General features: G+C 38.5%; 1 protein-coding gene and 1 long non-coding RNA gene across 3 annotated transcripts in view; one reads left to right on the top strand and one right to left on the bottom strand.

Annotated features, from left to right (window-relative positions):
• The window catches only part of LOC147338880 (uncharacterized), a 20,719-nt gene extending 15,035 nt beyond the window's left edge, over positions 1 to 5,684 (top strand). The window contains exon 4 of the long non-coding RNA XR_015128350.1: positions 1,207 to 5,684. This is a non-coding gene — a long non-coding RNA (uncharacterized LOC147338880). The remainder of the gene's footprint in view (positions 1 to 1,206) is intronic.
• rps6ka2 (ribosomal protein S6 kinase, polypeptide 2) lies at positions 1,692 to 20,578 on the bottom strand. Of its 2 annotated transcripts, none has more exons than XM_086285758.1 (22): positions 19,903 to 20,578; positions 17,583 to 17,699; positions 16,227 to 16,308; positions 15,483 to 15,563; positions 14,573 to 14,652; positions 14,177 to 14,283; positions 14,056 to 14,093; positions 13,818 to 13,960; positions 12,951 to 13,021; positions 12,591 to 12,679; positions 10,908 to 10,972; positions 7,752 to 7,854; positions 7,418 to 7,602; positions 7,140 to 7,262; positions 6,772 to 6,861; positions 6,485 to 6,643; positions 6,097 to 6,258; positions 5,918 to 5,994; positions 5,540 to 5,657; positions 5,368 to 5,424; positions 4,910 to 4,990; positions 1,692 to 3,844 (listed from the first exon to the last, which is right to left on the bottom strand). In XM_086285758.1, the coding sequence occupies exons 1-22, from the start codon at positions 20,005 to 20,007 to the stop codon at positions 3,695 to 3,697; spliced, it is 2,283 nt and encodes a 760-aa protein (XP_086141884.1). In that variant the 5' UTR covers positions 20,008 to 20,578; the 3' UTR covers positions 1,692 to 3,694. The 2 variants fall into 2 exon arrangements, with proteins under 2 accessions (XP_086141884.1, XP_086141895.1); XM_086285769.1 differs by having other exon boundaries at positions 7,418 to 7,560; positions 19,903 to 20,576.

Below are 20,578 nucleotides of genomic sequence, written 5' to 3'. Positions count from 1 at the left end.
AAACAAACAAAACTCTGACGAAAAGCAGGGTTATCTCTCGCTGAATGTATTAAACACTTACAAAAGTACATGTACATTGAGAAAGAGTGCTTGGGCCTGTCAACCCCTCCATCCAGGATGAAAGCTACACTGGCTCAGCCAACGCTGGAAGTCAGTACCTCAGGTTCGGCCTAGCATACTGTAGCTCAGCTTCTGGAGGGCTGATACAGTCTGGTTGTGGGGTACATCTCACATAGACTGAGGATGTGGATCTAGGACTGCAGCTTGACTGGTTTGTCATTAAAAGACATGGTGTTAAGGTGACTGTACCAGGGGATTTCCTAAGTGGAACACTTCACTTCCCAGGGATTTCATAAAGTAACAGTGTTTCTTGTTTTGTTTTGTTGGGTTTTTTGTTGTTGTTGTTTTGTCTTTGCATCCATCTTGGTCTTCCTCATCTTTATGACAATATGAAATAGCTTTTTAAAAAAAATAAAAAATAATGTAGCGATGAGGCAACCAAAATACTGCAAATATTAATGTCTTAACTTTACAGAAAAATGTCATGTCCCTTTCAACAACACCACTGTTGGTACTAAATCAGAAAGTTGCTTACATAGGCATTTGAAAACTTGCATATTGCAGGGTGCTAACCTGTATCAGGTGCTAACCAGTTTTCCAACTCATGGTTTACTTAAATATCCACAGATTTAAAAATAATAATAATAATAATATGATATAAAATCCTAAGACCAAAACCAATCATTTGTATTTTTCCATAGTCATAAGGTAAAGTTACAAAGATTTCAATAAATTCAAAATGGCGATATACTCTTAAGATTCTAAGTACATTTTTGAAGTTCTCCCCTTATGAAAAGATAACATAAAATCTGACAAAGCTGTAATTGCCGGGTTGAGTTATTGTTTCTCAAAGCTTTTGTTCTTTCTTTTGCCTTTCATCTCTCCCCTCCCGACACCTTCTCCTTGCTATGTCTGTTGTTTGGTCTCCTCTTGTCACTCCACTGCAATCATCTTCACAGGGGGGCTTGTCATCTGTATCTACTCATATCCTACAATCCCTTTTGCTCCGAGCACTACTGCACTTAAATGTCAGGGCTGATGAGCCCGCCACACCCACCTGACACATCAGCTCAGTGCCTGCTAAAAGCTTTTATGGTGTGCCTGGTGGTTGATATAAATTAAAGAGTTTTCCTTCTTCTTTTTCAGGGATTATGGCTCTAAAGGGACAACTTCAAGTAAGCAGTGGAAAGAGAGCAAAAGGATGGACTATGATTGGTTGCCATCTAGTGGCTTTAACTCTGGCTTGCTGCTGCTGCTGCTGCACCATGAAGGTTTAAAATGTTGGGTTTAGTAGGTTTCACTCCTAAAAAAGGCAGGTAATAAGAGATTTCCTCTACCCCTCACAGGCAAGTTGGTGTCAAACATTTTTCTCAGTACTTGTAGATATTAGGAAATGGTTATTAATGACTGGAAAATAATTTCTTTTGGTGTGACCCTTCTTATTAAATATAAAACTACACTGACTTCACAGCAATTAAATGGAACAGGACCTTTTGTTTATGTTATGAAAATATAGATTTTTACAAGCCAAATCCTTATTAGGCAATGGCTGATTGATTGCATGCAGGTTAATGTCATCGATCACGTTACTGGGAGCGCTTCTGTCACAAGTCAGAATAACAAATCAAACCAGCTCTTCATACACTTCAATGTCATTTTCCGTTCTTTTCCTTTATTTGTAAAACTTTGGCATTCTGGCCAATATCTTCAACAATTGGCTGGGTATAGACAGTATGTACACAGCAATGGATGCACAACACAATGTAATATGTACAGTCCCAATATATTTGCTAAACAATATATCGGTCTTCCTGGTTGCTGACAGTTGTACAACCAAGCCTGCTGATACAACATACTGTTGGTTTTGCACAACAGTACGTACAGTCTAAATGAATAAACAATATATACAACATTACTTTTACGGTTGTACAACACACATACTCATACTGCATACTTATAGTTTCATCAGTTCGCCAGCCACACCTTTTGCCGTTGTGCAGTGCAACAAAACCCACAGTTTTTGAATTGGCAAACAAAACTGTGTGCAGAATGTATTGTCTCTACTACAGTGCTTATTTCTTGCACATCTCAAAACGTTTTACCTCTGATCAGCAAGTATGTTTCTAACTTGTGGAGCATTATAATCTACATTGCTACGGCTTACCTGTACAACACAAAGTGCTACTAGTATCTGCAAAAAACCCTGTTCTATCATACCTCGTCTTTATGAGTGAACATCTCATTAGATAAAATCAGGGCAGCAGCATTAGACAGTATATACAAAAATCTGACACAGTGATTCTCCAATGTTTTGGCTTTCAGATACTAATGGCAAACATAAGCTTACTGATAAACACATTTGAGCACATGCAAATTGATGAATTATGCTGGACGTTGTCTAAAATGTATAGACTGCAGAGTGTGCCATGTTTCTTTTAAAGACTACTCAGTGAATCAAAGGCTGTGGAAGACAATTATGCAAGAAAAATCTTGATCACATTTTCTACCAATAAGACTAAATGGCATTGCTATAGGTTCTGTAAATAGTCAGTCTTCCTGTGTGTTTTGAAATTTGAGCATAGCTGTTCAGTATCTCAGTAGCTGTATATTCCAGAGGAGCAGAACAGAAGAGACATGGGTAAAGTGGAAATGATGTTACTCCAGTTGAATGACGACTTGCTGAGGACTAAAGTCTCCCAACAAGTGTTGCTCCACCTCAGACATGAACAACACCGTATGAAAGCAGCTGAATCGGGCAAAAAAAAAAAAAAAAAAAAATCTGGTACAGAAAGGTGCCAGTGGCACTGGCCTCTGGTGTTTTTAATTGTACTATACCTCAGCCGTACAATATATATATTTACGCTAGGTTGTTTTGTTCTGCTGGTGCTCGAGTGCAACATCCAGTGGTTCTTAATGTAGATGGCATTTTTAAATAAATAATTCCCTTTGGTAGGATATTTACATTTTTAACAGGCATGAGTCTGAGGATTGGAGTAAAATATGCTAATCTAAGAGAGATGCTGTGTGTATAAGTTATGACTTTGGAACAATAAATGCTATGCTTTTGTTGACATACAAAAATATATAAACCATACTGCTACTTTTATGTTTGTGGCACTGAATACTCGTTTTTTCAGTCTACTGTTTCTTACTTTGAACTGCAGCCGTTCCTGCAAATATACAGTAATTCAAGGCAGATAAGAGTTTGTCTGTGTGTATTGTAAGACAGCCTTGCCACTTATATGACCAAGGATGTTAACCAACTGAAATCAAGGCCAGCTTCCAAAGGACGGGTAAGTTAGAAGCAATTTTTTTTAATAAAATGTCTGTTTGAATTGAAAATTCTCTTTTCAAAATTAAGAATAATTTATTTTAAGGTCTATTATTTGACTTCCTCAAGCCACTCAGTTTCACAGTTTCCAATGAAGGTGCATGTGATGAATTTTATATCAGTGCATCAAGCTGTTAAAATTGAAACAATTCACCGAGTGACTTGACGCTAATCCTGGTGCCAGTACAAGTAGGCCTCTATATTGTCATGTTATAGTTTATTAGATGTGATTTGTGCTTTTTAGAATGCAGGTCTACGATTAAAAGCTAAAATTATATTTGTGCTGCATTCAAATGGTTGAGGCTATTCCTTTTCCTTAGGATCTGAAGTGAGTTTTGGACTCCCGAGTTTCTTCATCCCTCTCCGCTGAGCAAGGCCAGAAGACTGAACAGGCTCCAGGACAGGGGCAGGAGCACAGCGCCTCAAAGCAGAATAGGTGGCAGATAGAGCCCCCTAGTGGAATAAAAGTAGAATGCATTGTATTGGATCAGTGTAATTCAGGTGACACCTTTACTATCAAAAGAGCCATTTTAAAGGAATTATTGACCAGACAATCTATTTGATGGTTACCCATTTAATTATATTAGCTATTAAATATATATAATTTTTGTACCTGTTATAACAAAAGAATTCCCAAGCTTTAAAGTAAAGTGCATCTTCTCTTATGTACCTTAATAGCCTATGTTAAAATGTATGATTAAAATGTATACTTAATCTATGTATACTTAATCTATGAGGTTAACCTATTAGAATTACTAATAAATCATTTACCACATGTGGCTACTCTACAGTGTTTATTTAGTACTTTAACTATGCCTTTTCAATTTAACAATAACAGATTTTTGTGGCATGTATGAAATTATAGAATTATACTTACTAAAATTGTGTACTTATATTTATTATCAACTAATCAGACCTTGAGGACTACTCTGAAACAGTTATAAAGCTATGCATGCAACTTTGAATCCTACTTCTTTTTGTGCAAATTAATCAGTTTAATAGGAGACCACTCTAATACTGAAAATATGGACATACCAGTAAATCAGCACCACTGCTGGTAAAAATGGAGCGATTTATAAGCTGCATTCCTCTATCCAAATACATCTGATACTTTCAGGTACAATTTAAGTGTTTTTTTCCCCAGATACTTTTTAAGACTACTCTGCATTAAACATCGAAGATGAACCAAACTTCTGTTTTAAGGTAGAATTCACTTTATTTCAGTGGGACTTCCTGGTTAAATAAAATGTTAAAGTTTCTGTTACAGTGACCTGATATAGGTAGCAGTCTTACAAACTCAAAACATTAATAGCATAAAATGTAGGAGCTACAGTATAAAAATACCCACCCCAAAAAACTATAAACATCCACTTTTCTTTGGAGGTCTCCTTAGAAGATTTTAGATTGAGCAATAGATATATGTGATTTTTCCATCTATATTAGCACGATACAGGGGATAATATGCTTATCTCTATAGTAATCTGTATTTGTAATTACATAGAGTACAAAGGCTCTGACCTTGACAATGAGTGGATCTTGTCTGGTGAGACATTTGTCAGAGAGCTGGTCTCTCTCAACAATCCAGGGGTGACGAAGAACCTGAAAAGCATCACAGTAAAACTGATATCAGCTCTGAATGTATATAATGTATATAACGTGGTAACACCACAACCATGATACATCTGTAGTATTGCAAACAGTGTAGGTATATAGTCAAACACATGATATACTGTCGTGGTATGAACATCAGGCTCAGTGCATATGTGTACATCTGGGCTAAAGGAAATGATATGTATGTAAAATTTCAGTTTGTATACACTTTTGTAATCTATTGCTTTGTCTAAATTAATAAAATTTATATCTATAGCATATTCATTATATCATGATGGAAAAAAACTGTCAAGGTGGGACCTGCACTATACTAATAGCACAATATGCCATATGACAGGCCAGTTTATGTTATGGACTAATGGTACCTGTGGGGCAGTCAGACGCTGGTGGGGGTCCACATGGAGCATCTTAACCACGATATCCTGTTAAACAAATGGGGACATGAACGGTTAATATATTTGTTCTGCACTGATACTACGATGCTAGAGGCAAACATTTCCATTTTATGCAAATCAGAAAGCATTAAGATGTTTGAACCTTGGCTGCTTCTGACACCAGCTCCCAGTTTCCTCCTGTGATAATGAATTTCCCACAGCCGATCTGAGCCAGAATCTCCTCTGCTGTGTCCTCGGGACTGCTGGCAAATGGGCTGAAACTGACCAACAACAATGCCCACTTACAGAAAGCAATTCAATCTAATAAAAAATGCATGACTCCAGAAAACCATGACCTCCGATTTGAGACATTTTCTCTTATTGTCTCACTGTTATTTCACCGGGGGGGGGGGTTGTTTAGACATGCTGTTTATTGCTGTTGCAGGAGTCTTTGAAGAAAATTGCAACATTGCATACAGTTTACACCTGAACTGTATCACAACCTGTGAGTGTGAGTTGTATTAAGACCTTATAAACTCACCCAGCTATCATAGTGTAGAGCAGGATCCCCAGGCTCCAGATGTCACAGGCTGCATCATAACCCTGTTTCCTCAAAATCTGCACATATACAAAAAAAGCAAAGAAAACCACTCACAGATATCTGTTAAATAATTTGTATAAGTGATACTGAGATGCACCTTGTAATGACTGCTGATGTACCTCAGGAGCCATGAACGTAGCTGTGTAACAGGGAGTCATCAGCAAACCATTTTCAGCTCTGAGCTGTTTGGCAAAACCAAAGTCGCATATCCTGATGCATTCTGGGAGTCCACTGTCATCTGCATAGCGGATGTTGCTGGGTTTCAAGTCTCGATGTACAACCTGGAAAAAATAGTCACCATTAAGCCTTAATAATGTGCATACATATAAATATACTACATGGACATTGCCATTGAAGCTCCCAGCACACAGCTTTTGTGCTGATGTTAATGACCTCTGAAGTTATGGGGCTTTGGCAATGTATATGCACTATGTTATGACACTGGGACTGAACCGCCCCACCTGAATTCAAAGATTGATTTTTAAGCCCTCCTTTCATCCAGCTTACCCCCTGTGAGTGTAAATATTCCACAGTTTTGGTCAGAGCGCACATGATGTCTGATGCATCTCTCTCAGTAAAATTTGTGTGCATCAGAGCTTTGTCCAGCAACTCGTCCCCTCTCAGTAACTCCTGAACCAGATACACACACTGGCCATCGTCAAACACCTATAGGTAAAGGTGAATGCAGAAGAAAGATACAAACAAATATCTTTTTAAAAAAAAGAAAAAATGCTTAGGAAAAATTACATGCAAATTAAAAATCACTATTCTGCAGGCTCATGTGCTGTACTTACATCTTTCAGGGTAATAATATTTGGATGCTGTCCATATCTTAACAGAATCTCAATCTCTTCTGACGGATCTCTCCTCGCTCTGTCAATAATCTGACATAAATGTGCACAGCATATTAGCATGATGGATCACCAGTGATTTGTAACTAACTCTGAGTTACAGCTCAGGAAGCATGCAAGTTTTGTCCAGTTTGACTACATTTTATTTTAATATGTAAGCAGCCCCAAATAGTCATTTCACAAGCTAACAAATAGCCCTGTTTACATTCAACACCATCATAGTAAAGAATATTACTGCTGAGGCTCTAAAGGCAAAGAGTAAATCAATAGTGTATTTAAATAAATTGCAGTTCAGGTTAAGTGTCCCCTACCTTCACACAATACTCCACTGAAGTAATTCTGTGCAGACATCTTTTGCAGACAGAGGTTCCCGTGTGTCCGATTTCTTCTTTCAGATCATAAACATCACCGAAGGCCAGATCACCACAGAGATGCTATGTAGAAAACACATAATCAGGTGCACAAACACTACAACATTAAATGACTTATGTAGTTGCTGACAGGGAATTTATTTGAGGTAATGTTTGGAAAGGTCAGAAACCTAAATACATAAACTGTGTGCTAGTCTGTGATTTAATTAGATGTATACCTGTGCGATGGGGTTGATGTTCAGCTCTTGAGGAGTGGCCGCTACTGTAGCAACACTGGACTCCTGAGTTTGGTTAGTTGCAACGAAGCTAAAACCACGAAACAACTGGTGTGTGTTCGCGCTGGGAGGGATGCCTGGAGAATCTGGATATCCCAAGACACATTGAACCAAACGTCTGCAGAGTGCTTGACAGTGTTTTAGAAATATTAAAGTTTAGTAAAAACGATTGATCAGTATGGTAGTTTTCTTTTTTTTCTGTTCCTCATTGAACCCAGTCGCCTATAACCTATACATTAATTCTGTATTTGCATGTGTGTCTACATGCTTTAGTTACCAGTAGGTGTTCTGGAGGTGAACTCGGGGTCAAAATGGAAAGTGTCTTCAGGTCTGCCAACGGTTGGTTTGAAAGGAGGCCTCACTTCCTTCTTGTACAGCTTCTATGAATGAGCAAAAAAAAACCAGAGAAATTGGAATACTGTTACACCAGCAGCTGAATTCAACACAAATGACACATGATCTGTAAAGGAGGTATAAAAGTCAGAAGAAAACACGATGTATAAGCTTTGACTATAGCGTGTTTGGGGGGGAAAAAATGATTATTTCAGTCAGATCTGATAAAAAATAGTCCACAAGTTTGCTAGGTTTGCACACAAATAAGACAAATAAGTAAAATTTATTTATTTAAACACGGAAAAATAGTTGCCCAAAGTGCTATACTAAACAATTGTTGTAAGTTGTAAAATATTTTTTAATATTACAAATTAAAACAATTTTAAAAAAAAAGAAAAGAGAACAACAACCAGTTTAAGAGCATTTTCTATGAATAAGTCTGCCCTTCACCAGTTCATCACTGTAACCATTAAACTTCCCAGTTTAGCCTGCCCTTACAGTCAAGTATATACTTTGATTGACATGGACTTTTCTTGTAATATAGTTTCAGAATTGGAAATATCCAGACAATGTATGTACAGATCCAATATCCAATTAAAAAAAATTAAAATGATTTAGGACAACTTTATTTTGTCATATTATAATATGACTTGCTAAGGAGTCCTTACCTTAGAAAATAATCTCTCATCTTCCTGTTTTTTCTTATACCTTTCTCTGTCTCGAGTGATATTATCCCACTTTATCATTTTTTCCTCACTGGGTACAGCCACTGTACCATTAGCTAGCAGACAGACACTGTGCAAAACTGTAGCACTTGTTACACCATCCATTCATTCATTCATTCATTCATTCATTCATTCATCCATTCATTCAACTCTTCTGCTTATCCTCATTGAGTGCAGCATGGATAAGATCTTGGAGAGGCTTACGGCTGCTGTGAATACTCAGAATAAGATCTCTGAGTGCAGACTGGATTACATCTTGGAAGGGCTCGCTCGGAATAACATCTCTGAGCGCAAATTGGATTACATCTTGGGGAGGCTCACTGTGGTCGTGAGTTCTCAGAATCAGGGCAACCTGCACGTGGCGAATAAAGCCTTGATTGATTGATTGATTGATCCTTGTCAGAGTTGTGGGGGAGTCTATCGCAGGGCTAACACAGTGAGACAGACAACCATTCACACTCACATGGGCAACTTCAAATCATCCATTACCCCAATAATTGCATTCTTTGGAGTGTGGAAGAAAACCAGAGAGAACCCACGGAAACACAAGGAGAGCATGTAAACTCCACACAGAGAAGCCCCACCCAGATGGTGGAGCTGAACTCAAGCAACAGTGCTAACCACCACGCAACCATCCATCATACAATATATTTTGCTCTTCACTGACTATCATATTCAATTATTCATTAACCGAAGTTAAAAAAAAAAAAAAAAGGAAAAAAGTAGAGCAAATTAGAATGTGACAGAATACAACAAGGTCCTTCTAGAAGCAAGTGCTGCAACTTGGCACCTATCTTGAAACACCTCTCAGGACTTCTGAATAAATGTGAATATCCACTAATGGGAAAAAATTATAAAAAATTAATATGAAGTAAAGACTGGTGGCTGGTTGTATAGCTATTATACAGCAGCAGAAAGGCACCTGCTGTAATACTGAGTATAGCCTGCAGATGTCACCATTGCAGTGCCCATTAAAGGGAACAATCTTTCTGGGTTCCTATTACTAGCATACATGGAAAGTAACCAACAGAGACTATTAGAAATTGGGAAGTGTTGATGCATTTGAGTATTTGGTTTTCATTTGATAGTGTTGAGAAAATGAGGCTACAAATCTTTACTATTTCAAAGATCAAGACATTAAAGAAAGGCTAAGACCGCAAAGTCAGAAAAGGTTCTGATGAATGATGTGGAATCATTCTGCCTGATAGAGTACAGTGATTTAATTAGCATAGTGCAGAATAGAGCATAAGCCTCTTACTGACAGTTGTCACATCAAGCCAGCAACACCATGTGTAAATGGGAGCATGTTGTGTGGAAGTGAGCAGGTAGTAATGTAGTGAGGAGGGCAGCAATGGGAACCCGCGGTGAGGGCAGAGATTAGCGAGCATGTAAAGCCGATGATAGTGGATTCTGATAGAAATAAGAGCGCCATAATTCACAAAAGCAGATAAATGAGAGTCCCAAGCCTTCCAAACATCTATGATTAAAAAGGAAGGGTGCTTTAAGAGATCAGAGCAGATATTTATAGGGAGGATGATTACAATCAATAAAACAAATGAGTCTATGATTGCTTTGCTGAGATTTCTGCTTTTAAAACTGATTTAAAGGAGAGAGAAAAACCAAATCCCCTTTTATGGCAGCCAGCAGGCTTGGTGGTGTGTAACCAACATGAATATGTGTCACTTTTTTAAAGTAATGCTGGATGAATGGAATGGGAATGAAATAGCCCTATCAGAAATGCAATCTTCAAATTTATAAAAATGACATGAATATTTTTTCTGCTTCTGTTGACAAATGTTTCAGCCCACAAATAGTGTAGGAGGGCTTTGTTTTCTAACATGCAATAAGCACAGCTTGCATTTTGAAGAACGCCAAGGGGGCAAATTGTTTTTCACTGTACATCCAAAGGAGCTGAGGTCTCAAGGTTAGATAAAGATAGTTAGGATAAAGACTTTAGTGAAAACATTTGCACATGAGCCAACTTTCTGAGACAAAGGCTTTTACAGATAAGAAGATTAGTTGCAAAAAAAGTTAGGCAAGATGGACAGAAAAGGAAGTTTGGGGTTTTGCTGCTAACCAACATCACATGAGCATGTTAAAGTGCCGTGACTATGGACAACTCTTGAGGAAGTGAAGGAGGAGTTGTCTTGACCAAGTAAACCTGATCCATGTGATGCTGATTTTAAGTTTAACTCGGGTCAATAATCTCATTACTGCACTTTAAAACTACAACAGCAATGTAGTTGATGCAGTAAGAAATTATTATTATTCGTAAATGTGAGAAAGACAGTGGTTATAAGACAATAACGGTATAATACAAGTTTATAGTACCCAAATATCTATATTGCAGAATACTCTTAATAAATTATGCTTACATTCCAGTCTATTGATGCAAAGAAGCGGTGCCTTTTTATTTCTTCTACTCCATCTGGTCCTGCACCTATAAGTAACACAGATTAAGAGAATCAGAATCAACCGCAATGCCTTTTATTGTCATTAAATCACAAGATGTAATAAAACTGAAATGCTACATCCGCATGTACCTCCAAAATAAAATCAATTCACACACTTCAACAATCATTCACACAGTAAAACAAACCCTTTCAGTTGAAGATAATAAATAATTATGGATATGAAGGAGTAAAAACTACAAATAAATAAATAAATCCGCCATGCCATGGTGCATTTAAAAAACTGTTCTTTAATCTATTTATCCTTTATTTTGGTGGAAATGTAACATCTACCACAGGGCAACAGGTCAAACAGCTGTTTCCAGGGCGACGACTTCCCTTAGTGATTTTTTTAAGGCTCTTGAGAGCTATCTCACTCTTGCATTTAAATCACTGTTAAAATGATCATGAATTTAGCAGGTGAATTTCTTGTAAACCATGAATGGACAAAGTATCATTTCTAGTGTTATATGTGGTACATTTGTAATATGAATAGATTTTTTTTTTTTAAACCAAATTAGCACCTTGTTAGTACTGGTACTTTTCCCTTGAGAATTTTCTTAATGCTTCACACTACAGACTCAACAAGGTGATGGAAACATTCCTCAGAGATTTAGATAGGATCACACAATTGCTCTAAATCTCCCGTCTCACCACATCCCAAAAGTGCTCTATTGGATTGAAATCTGGTGATTATAGAGGCCATTTGAGTACAGTGAACTCATTGTCATGTTCAAGAAACCATTTTTGATTATCTGAGCTTTGCGACACGACACATTATCCTGCCAGAAGCAGCCATCAGAAGATGGGTACACTATAAAGGGATAAAGGGATGTACATGGTCATTAACAATATTCAGGTAAATGTGATATGGGGTCAAAATGTACCAAGAAAATATGCCCCACACTATTACACCATCATAAGCAGCCTTAACCCTCCTACAAGGCAGGATGGACCCATGCTTTCATGTGTAAACAAATTTCTGACCCTGTCATATAAATGTTGCAGCAGAAATTGATACTCATAAGACCTGGAAACTTTTTTCTTCCAGGCTTCTGTTGTCCAGTTGGGTGAGCATATCCTCAGTTTCCTGTTCTAGCTGACAGGAGCAGCATGAGGTGTGGTCTTCTGCTGCTGTAGCCCATGTGGTTCAATGTATTGTATATTCATTCATGCTCTTCTACATCAACAGGGCATTTTTGCTCAGAGAGCTGCCACTCACTAAACATGTGGGAAAATCCCAGTAGATCAGAACAGTTTCTGAAATATACAGATCAGCCCATTTGACACCAACAACCCTGCTACAGTCAAAGTCACTCAGCTCACCTTTCACTCCATTCTAATGCCACATTTGAACTTCAGCAGGTTATCCTGACCATGTCTACATGCCAAACATGTGACATGTGATGCAATTTGCTGCTGAATTGCTAAAATATTTGCCCAAATGAGGTGCTGATTAGGTGTACCTATTACAAGAGACCAGAGAGTGTGTAAAATAAGAAGTGACTTCAAAAGTTATCCAAATGGACACAAACTGCTGATGTTTAAGTTTCTAAATTTATTCTAAAAACACATTTAATTGTCATTGTTCAAGGTTTTTATACATACCAAGTCGATTAGCAGGATTTCTCTTGAAGAGCGCTCTTAATAAACTCTGCACTTCAGGACTGAGGAACTGTGGCATTCCCAGCTTAGCCCTGAACACACAAGCCAAGAAACAGGTTTATGCATGTTTATGTCTGCTGACAGTTTATTTTTATGTTCATTCAGGTATAGTGGATCTCTTGAGGTTAATAATTGCAGATTTATATAAGCAGCTTATCCTATAAAGCAACCCTCAGAAATCAAAGATACAATATAGATAATTGAAATGCAGTTGGACAATGGGAAACAGATAAGAATTTTTAAACATTACATCCTGCAAAAGATGTGAAGGTTCAATAAAATAGCAACAATAATTAGTCTTACTTTAGAATAAGTGCCATTGTTTCTTTCCGATCTTTTCCTTGAAAGGGTAATGATCCCGTCAACATTTCAAACTGGAAAACACAACGAAACAACTGTCAAAACACGTCCGCCCAATAATGGAAGCTGTGGAGGTGGATTATCTCATTAGCATGCTTGCTTCAAATTTTATTAGTCATTTGACTTCCACTGCAAACGGGCCAAATCAGAAACAAAGCTGTTGAAATTAACGCATAATACCATGACCTAAATCACATTTAACTGGAAAAGGCTGAGAGGCATAAAATAAAGATATACACTGGTTAACACTGTAACAAACCTAACCTACTGTGCACCCTGATAATAGACTTTGCCACACCCAATGGTATTCACCCACATTAAAGATTGGATTACAATGTGAAGGAGTTCTCTTTTTTTCAGTAATCTCTTTTACTTTTCAATATCTCTACAGCACATTGAGAAATCTTCGGCTATTTATTTGTTTATTTTAATATCAGTACATTCCTAACACCAGACAAGGGCAGACAGGGTTGACATCTTCCCCTGGTGACCTAATGTAGCTGCCAGCTGTCAGTGAATGTTTAACCTCTCAGTATTAGTAAAGTAAGCCACCAGGCTAGCGAAACAAGCAGCATCCAGCAGATGCACGTTTGCTGAAAATAATGGGACCTAATCTGCCAGATACAGTAATTAAAGTTGTTTTACTGCCAGAGGAAAGCCAAACGAAGAAATCAGTGCACTGGCATATTATCTAAGAACTGAGTTTGTAGTTAATTCATTATTAGATAAAACATACAAGCCAGCAGAGTGACTGGAAAATTAGTCATGCATGTCAGAAGTGTAGAGAGACTATCAAAGTAAAAGACTTACCATAAGCACGCCAAATGACCACCAGTCAGCGCTTTGTGTATGACCTCTCCTGTTTACAACCTCTGGAGCCATGTACTCTATTGTTCCACAGAAGGAATAAGCCCTTTTATCATGGTCAATAGCTTCCTTACTCAAGCCAAAGTCTGGATAGTGAGACAGAGACAAAAGGGGATCATAGTCAAAAGACAAATAGAGACAGAAAAGCAGAGAATTACAGTTTTCAGTCAGATGTACTGACCTGTAATCTTAATATGTCCTTCTTCATCCAGAAGAATGCTTAAGAGGGAGAAGAGAACTTTAAAATCAGCATCGAAATATTTTTTCTAAAATGCATAAAAGGGATGTTTATGAGCTAGTACTTTTCAGGCTTGAGATCCCTGTAGATGATCCCCAGACTGTGTAAATGGTCCAAGGCCAAAGCCAGCTCTGCAAGGTAAAACTTCACATCCTCTTCTGTGAACATTACCTAGTACAAATGAACAAATGTATTAAATATAATGTGCAAAAACGAAAAGTAAGGGGAAACTGGTCTGTTATTGATTCACATATTTGTTTTTGAGCTCTCTCCTATGAAATTCGCTTTTCACCAGAGCCAACCGAACTATGGCACATTGTCTCAATATGTGTGCCTCCTTTAAAGTACAAAAAAAATGACTGTCTTTGATCTCTTTCACAGGCGAATGATGGGAGTTATACAAACACCTTCCCATAACAAACAGTGAGAAGTGGATTATGATTTGAACCAGGAAGCCTACCTCCTTGGACAGACGAGTAAAAAGGTCTCCTCCTCGGAGGAAATCCAGGATCAGGTAGAGCTTCCCTTCTGTCTGGAAGGCTACACAAATACATAAGTACATGCACAAACAGAAATGCAAGTTAAACACGTCTTGAGGCTTTAATTGCTGTATTGAGGACTATAAAGTATTCTATTATTTTGTGCACAGTCTGCACATTTATCTGCAGTTGTGTATAGATACAAATAAGGGCAGACTACAATGACTTCCCTCATTTTTGAACATGTATGCAATGAGAAAAATGACTTGTGAAATGTCACCTTGTCTTTGTGTAACAGATCAAAATGACTAATTAGTCAACTGCCCCGCTGAAGTCCCCCAACAGCACACAGCCCCATTTAAACAGACACTAGCTGTTGATTTAGAACTACAGGGACGAGGAATATAGACCAACGCTAAACAACATTTATTAAACAAATAATGACTTACCCAACACAATTTTTCTATGCTCATTTCTGGTTCCACACCTTTATTCCTTAACTCTATTAAAGTAGCTTTGCATGATTCATAGTTCAACAATATCCTTATTTGCCCTGTACTGGGCTTTACTACTAACCCTTGGTTCATCTACTGTCTGAAATAAGCCACTTCAGCTTTCTTTCCCCTACTTAAACTCAATTTTCCCTTTAAGTGGATGCTATTCGGAAAACAGCACACAACCAAGAAAAGAAAAAAACTCTGAAATAGAGCATTTAGGGCAATCTGAGTTTTTGCCTTATTACTTGTACATATGCTGACCTGATTACTTCAAATCTTAGGCCATGTTTAATGGCCAAACATTCACTATTAACACTATGTATCATTCTACATGTATAAGGCCAATAGATTCCAACACATACATGCTGAAAAAGCACAAGTAATTCATACTCACCATAGTGAAGTTTAACTATAAATGGGTGGTTCACTTCAGCCAGTATATCTCTTTCCATCTTCGATCGCACACGATCCCGAACTGAGTAGGAGATAGAAGGCAGTCTTTTTAATGAAGTTTCAGCCAGTTCATTCTGTAAAATGTCACAAGTCTAATAACACGAGTACGTGTTATGTAGGATAAGAATGCATTTCCTTGAAATTAAGGTAAATTAAATCCAGTGTAGCTGGTTTATAGTGAAATGAAAACCACAATAACAGTGTTATTGCAACATCTGTCTGCTTGACAAGATGACAGTGTAACTCTTTAGATTCCAGAGGTGCAGGTTAAGAGGATTAAGGCTTGTACAAAGTCATTAAATCAGCACATGACATCTGAACCTGCTTTTACAGTACACCCCTGTTTACAATAATCTTGGCTGACGCAAACCAGTTTATCTGAATCAAAAGTACAAACTAACCTCTTTTACCCAAAATCCCCTTGAATGTAGGGCACTGTGAGAACTTGGGCAATGATATATCTATTGCTCCTCTATTAAACCAATAATAATTTTAACAAATGACCATGACTCAGATCCAATCCTCTGTGGAGCTGTGCTTGTTTTGTTTCTTTCTTTAAATATAGCCAATAACAAGAACATGATACAAAAGGGCTTTGTTTGAAAGAAATTTTAAAAAAAATTATTATTACTATTTGAAATGATGCCAATGGGGCAATATGCCAAGTGTATTTGCACTAAATCACCTTTTAGCGTTGCCTTCTTCAGGACCTTCATGGCATATAGCTGTCCTCTGTCCACTCCTCTTATTTTTCTAACCAGAAACACCTGCAATGATAATTACCATAAACATCACATTTTGTGCAACTGTTCTTTCGTAGTGACGTTTCTGAAACAAAAGAAAAAAAACAAACTTGTCATTTATATTTCACAACATTTAAAAATGCTATATTCACCCTTTGTAGGTTACCAAGCCGGAGCAAGTTACCATCACGTTACATAAAAGAGCCACATCAATGTGGTTTCGGTGCAACAGAGACAACAGCTACGATTTAAACAAGGTCTGCAATAATTTAGCAGACATATAGCAAGCTATGTAAACATGCTGTCTAAGCCACACTGTGACGTGACCTTTTGTCCATGCCTGCAGCCTTGGAAACGGCAGCCACATGCCAACATCTGCTGATGTTTCATGTAAGGCCCATTCCGATCTCTAATCTACAGTAACATTAACAAATCAGTGAGCCTTTACTAATTTAAATAAACTTGGTGATCTGTGAAACCGTTGTCAAGGCAGCTAATCTACAGATAATTAGAACTAGATGGCTTATCATTAGCAGATGATTGGCTGGTAAAGCATAATCAGCTGCGGCACTGAAATCAGACACGCATATATTCACTGTGCCAAAAGGTAAGTGGACATCTCCTGGCTCATTTGAATCTAGTTTTTTAGAGTTAAGCAGGACCTTAGTTCTAAGTGGACTGAACAATAGTGCACTTTCTTTTTTACAGTTGCATTTTAAGAAATGCTCGCCTCTTTTCAATAGCATAAAGCAAGTACAAAAAAACCCCCACGATTTCTTGAGTTTGTGTGAAAAGCTTTGACCAATCTGCACAGACCTCTCACTTCAACTGAATCCAACACCTTTGGGAGGACTTGCAGCACTGACTGCGAGGCAGACCATATTGCACCACATCACTGTCTGACCTTAACGTTCTGGTGTCTGAGCAGGAGCAAATTCCTGCAGTGTGGTTTCAGGCTATCTTGGAAATACTTCCCACAGGACTGGAGGCAATTACAGCAGCATATTAATGCTGATGGTGTCTGGATGAAGTGCTCAACAGTCACACGAATGTGCACTTACTTTTGGGCATCATCAAGTGAGAAGTCCACATATTCTAATAAAACCGAGAGGAATAAAAAATATTAACATGATCATTATACCAAATACATGTAGCCTCAGAGGTGACCTTCTAGACTTTTTAAGGTTATTTATGTTTTTTTATTGTCAACACTGATATTTTCCGTAAGGTCAGTGTCCCATCACTTTTATCAGATTAAAGCCTTAAAGCTGCAGTAAGTAAATGGTTGCACATTGTACCTTTCCATAGGATCCCTGTCCCAGCACTTTAAGCAGTTGGAACTGTGAAGGGTCTGCTTTCTCACAGCCCTCCTTAACATGGTGGCTGATGTCAAACTCCTTAAGTACACTGTCATCCTGATGAAAGAAAAGATAGAAGTCATTATTGGTAGATTAGGGTTAAGGTGAGATTTAAACGAGTTAATAAATTACACTTTACAACATATGAGCAATGATTAAATTGTGTCCCTATAACCTCAATGTGCATTTAAAAAGGCCATCAATGTAATAATTACTCATTAAATCCATACCTAAAGATAGATAGTCATCTACAAGCCATTATATTGCTATCAAGATATTGGCTGAGGTCACTGGAAATCATGCACAGTGTAAGCTGCCTTTTTCAGCCTATTCAGTTTGCTTAATGAAGTGAATGACCAACTTTCAACAAGAGGCAAGGCTTAGACTGGATATTGTGACAATATGATATACACTGCAACTTCTTTTATACTGTAATTCTGTACAAAACACTATCAGGACTTGGTAAATATGGGTAATGGTTATAAATCGATTCTTCTAGCCTCCACTTGTTTGATGAAACCTGTTAGATAACCTTCATTTTTAGTATATGATAAGATTCTGTCTGTCCTGAAGAATCACTTGGCTGAGGTATTTTCATACCCTTTTATGCATTTAATGCAGCTTGTGATCAGCTACTAACCCATCCTCGTGGAATAGTTTGATAAGAGAAAGAAATGCTTCCCTCGATCTGGGAGCCAGAGTGACTGAACGTTCACATGAGGCTGAAAATAATCACATGGTCTCATTTCTCCAGTGACGGCAAGTCTTTTGATGCCATCTCCCTCCTACAGTTCCCCTTAAACCAGAAACGTCCACCAAAGCAAGTCATGAAAAATAAATACAGCCTTCAAATGTTATTGTCATTATAGCAAGGATAAAACAGCTGGTTTCTCCAAACTATTTTCCTAACTATCAGGAATTCAGAGGTAATTGCAGTCTGATTTTCCAGATTGATGTACCATCAAGAAAACAACATAGGAAAGGTTCTCATCTTGATAGTACAATAATGACTAATACGAACTATGCCATACCAGTGTAGACAGTGGAAGTCTAAAAACCATACAATTACTGACATAAGTGAATAGCAAGAATATAGATCTATAACCCACAACACACGTACAATAGATTCAAGTAAGATGAAGAGATGAAGATCTCTTCCAGTTTGAAGATGAAACGATAACATTTTTGCAAATGTGCAAAATAGGTTATATTTAACGGCCATTTTGTAGATTTTACTGTTTAAAACTGAATTGGATTATAAATGGGTGACTGAAATATCAGTTTGTATTATATAGTATTTTGCATGTTGATGCACTTCGATCAAATCAATCCATGAGCTAATTTACACACATAAAAATATAAAGTCCAACTTATTGTAATGGGATTTTTCACCAGTCACTTTGAGGTCATTGAAGGCCTGGCTTCAACTGTAACATGCTGGAAAGTTTCAACTCATACTGAGCAAACTGCTCCCTTCTTTTCTTTAATTGCTGGTTTATTCCTTAAACAAGGTCGCCTGAGTAATTTCCACCTACTCCTGATGGAGCATCAGAGCATCCCATTCCAGGGACAGGCGACTAGACAGGTAAACAAACTCAAGCAGGCAGGCATTTGCTAAAATAAAACAATCACGTTAACGGTAGCCTATAAAGATGATTCATCAGCACACCTTTACAAAGAAAAGGGAGGGATAAGGTGAGGTTTTGCTCCATTAATATCCAAAACATTCAGGTAGATCTGCAACAAAAGACTCACTGCCTCTCTCTGCCCTGCTGCTTTGTTTGGGCTATAAATAAACCTCCACTGCTGAGGCTGACCGCTGAATCAATCTGTCTGTATCCAGTTATCTATCAACCTGCCTGCCTTGTTGCTTGTTTGCCCGTTAGCGTTTCTGTCTGACTATATTTCCATACAACTTCTCTCTCTCTCTCTCTATGTCCGTCACAGCACAGTGACTCCCTTCGTATTCCTCTATTTTCTAGCTTCCCCACGGCCAGAGAAAGCAGCAACAGCTGTAGAACGACGCAGCAGTGACTCCTGAAACACTCCAAAACAAACCAAATAACACACATTCTTTCCACTATCATTCCCATGTGCACACGGACTGTTCACACACACGCAGTCCACTGTCTGCTGCACATGTGAGCTGGTGTCTGGGCTGTTACATTCCCACAAACGCACATGGTGCAAATGTGATGCAGCCCCCCTTACAGCAAACATATTTGCATTTGTGTCCAAATGATCTGCTAAGGCCACTCACCTCCACCTGGCAGAACCCAGCGGTGTTTTTGTTTCTTGCCGCCTTGTTCTTCAGGTAAATAGAAAACCATCTCCTCACCGTGAATTTTCGCGTGCTGGTATCCATGGCAACGAGCAGATTTCTCTCTCTCTCCCCCCTTTGTGCATCTATCCCATAATGATAATCATGTCCCCTGCCGGGGGTCCTAGGGTAGAAATGGATCTTTTATTGGTTCGTTTATTTGTCTCGCAGCTTCATCACTGGTCCATCCTCAATGCGGTCCTCGCTCTTTAGGTTTCCCATCATTCGCATGCGCCTCTCGTCCCTCCGGTGGCTTCTCAGACGGTCCCGTGTCCCTTAGCTGCAGTGGACACCGGCGAGCACGCAGACAGAGTTGTGACAGAGGCTTAAAGCTACGCAGGCAGACAGCGGGATGATGAACGGGACCTGTGCTGCTGGGTTTGGGGTTGCCTTGTGTTTTACATCAGGCTCTCTGCGTGAGGCTGCAGGGAGAGGTGACGAATAAATCTGTTCCGCTGAATCAGGAGGTGCGTGTGTGTGTGAGCTCCCTCTTCACATCTCTGCCCGTGCATGTGTTTATTCATCCCCTGCTCCCTACCTCCCTCTCTCTTTCTGCAGACCAAGGGATTGTCACCAGTCACATTGTGTGCCACCCCTCCCTCTCTTATTCTCGCCC

Source organism: Aulonocara sp. 'chitande type north' Nkhata Bay, linkage group LG1 (assembly GCF_057382095.1).
Source record: "Aulonocara sp. 'chitande type north' Nkhata Bay isolate Kocher_YH1m ecotype deep benthic linkage group LG1, A_spYH_male_GT1.1, whole genome shotgun sequence".
Classification (NCBI taxonomy): domain Eukaryota; kingdom Metazoa; phylum Chordata; class Actinopteri; order Cichliformes; family Cichlidae; genus Aulonocara; species Aulonocara sp. 'chitande type north' Nkhata Bay.
The sequence above is the reverse complement of the archived record's forward strand: the minus strand, read 5'-3'. Positions and strand labels throughout refer to the sequence as shown.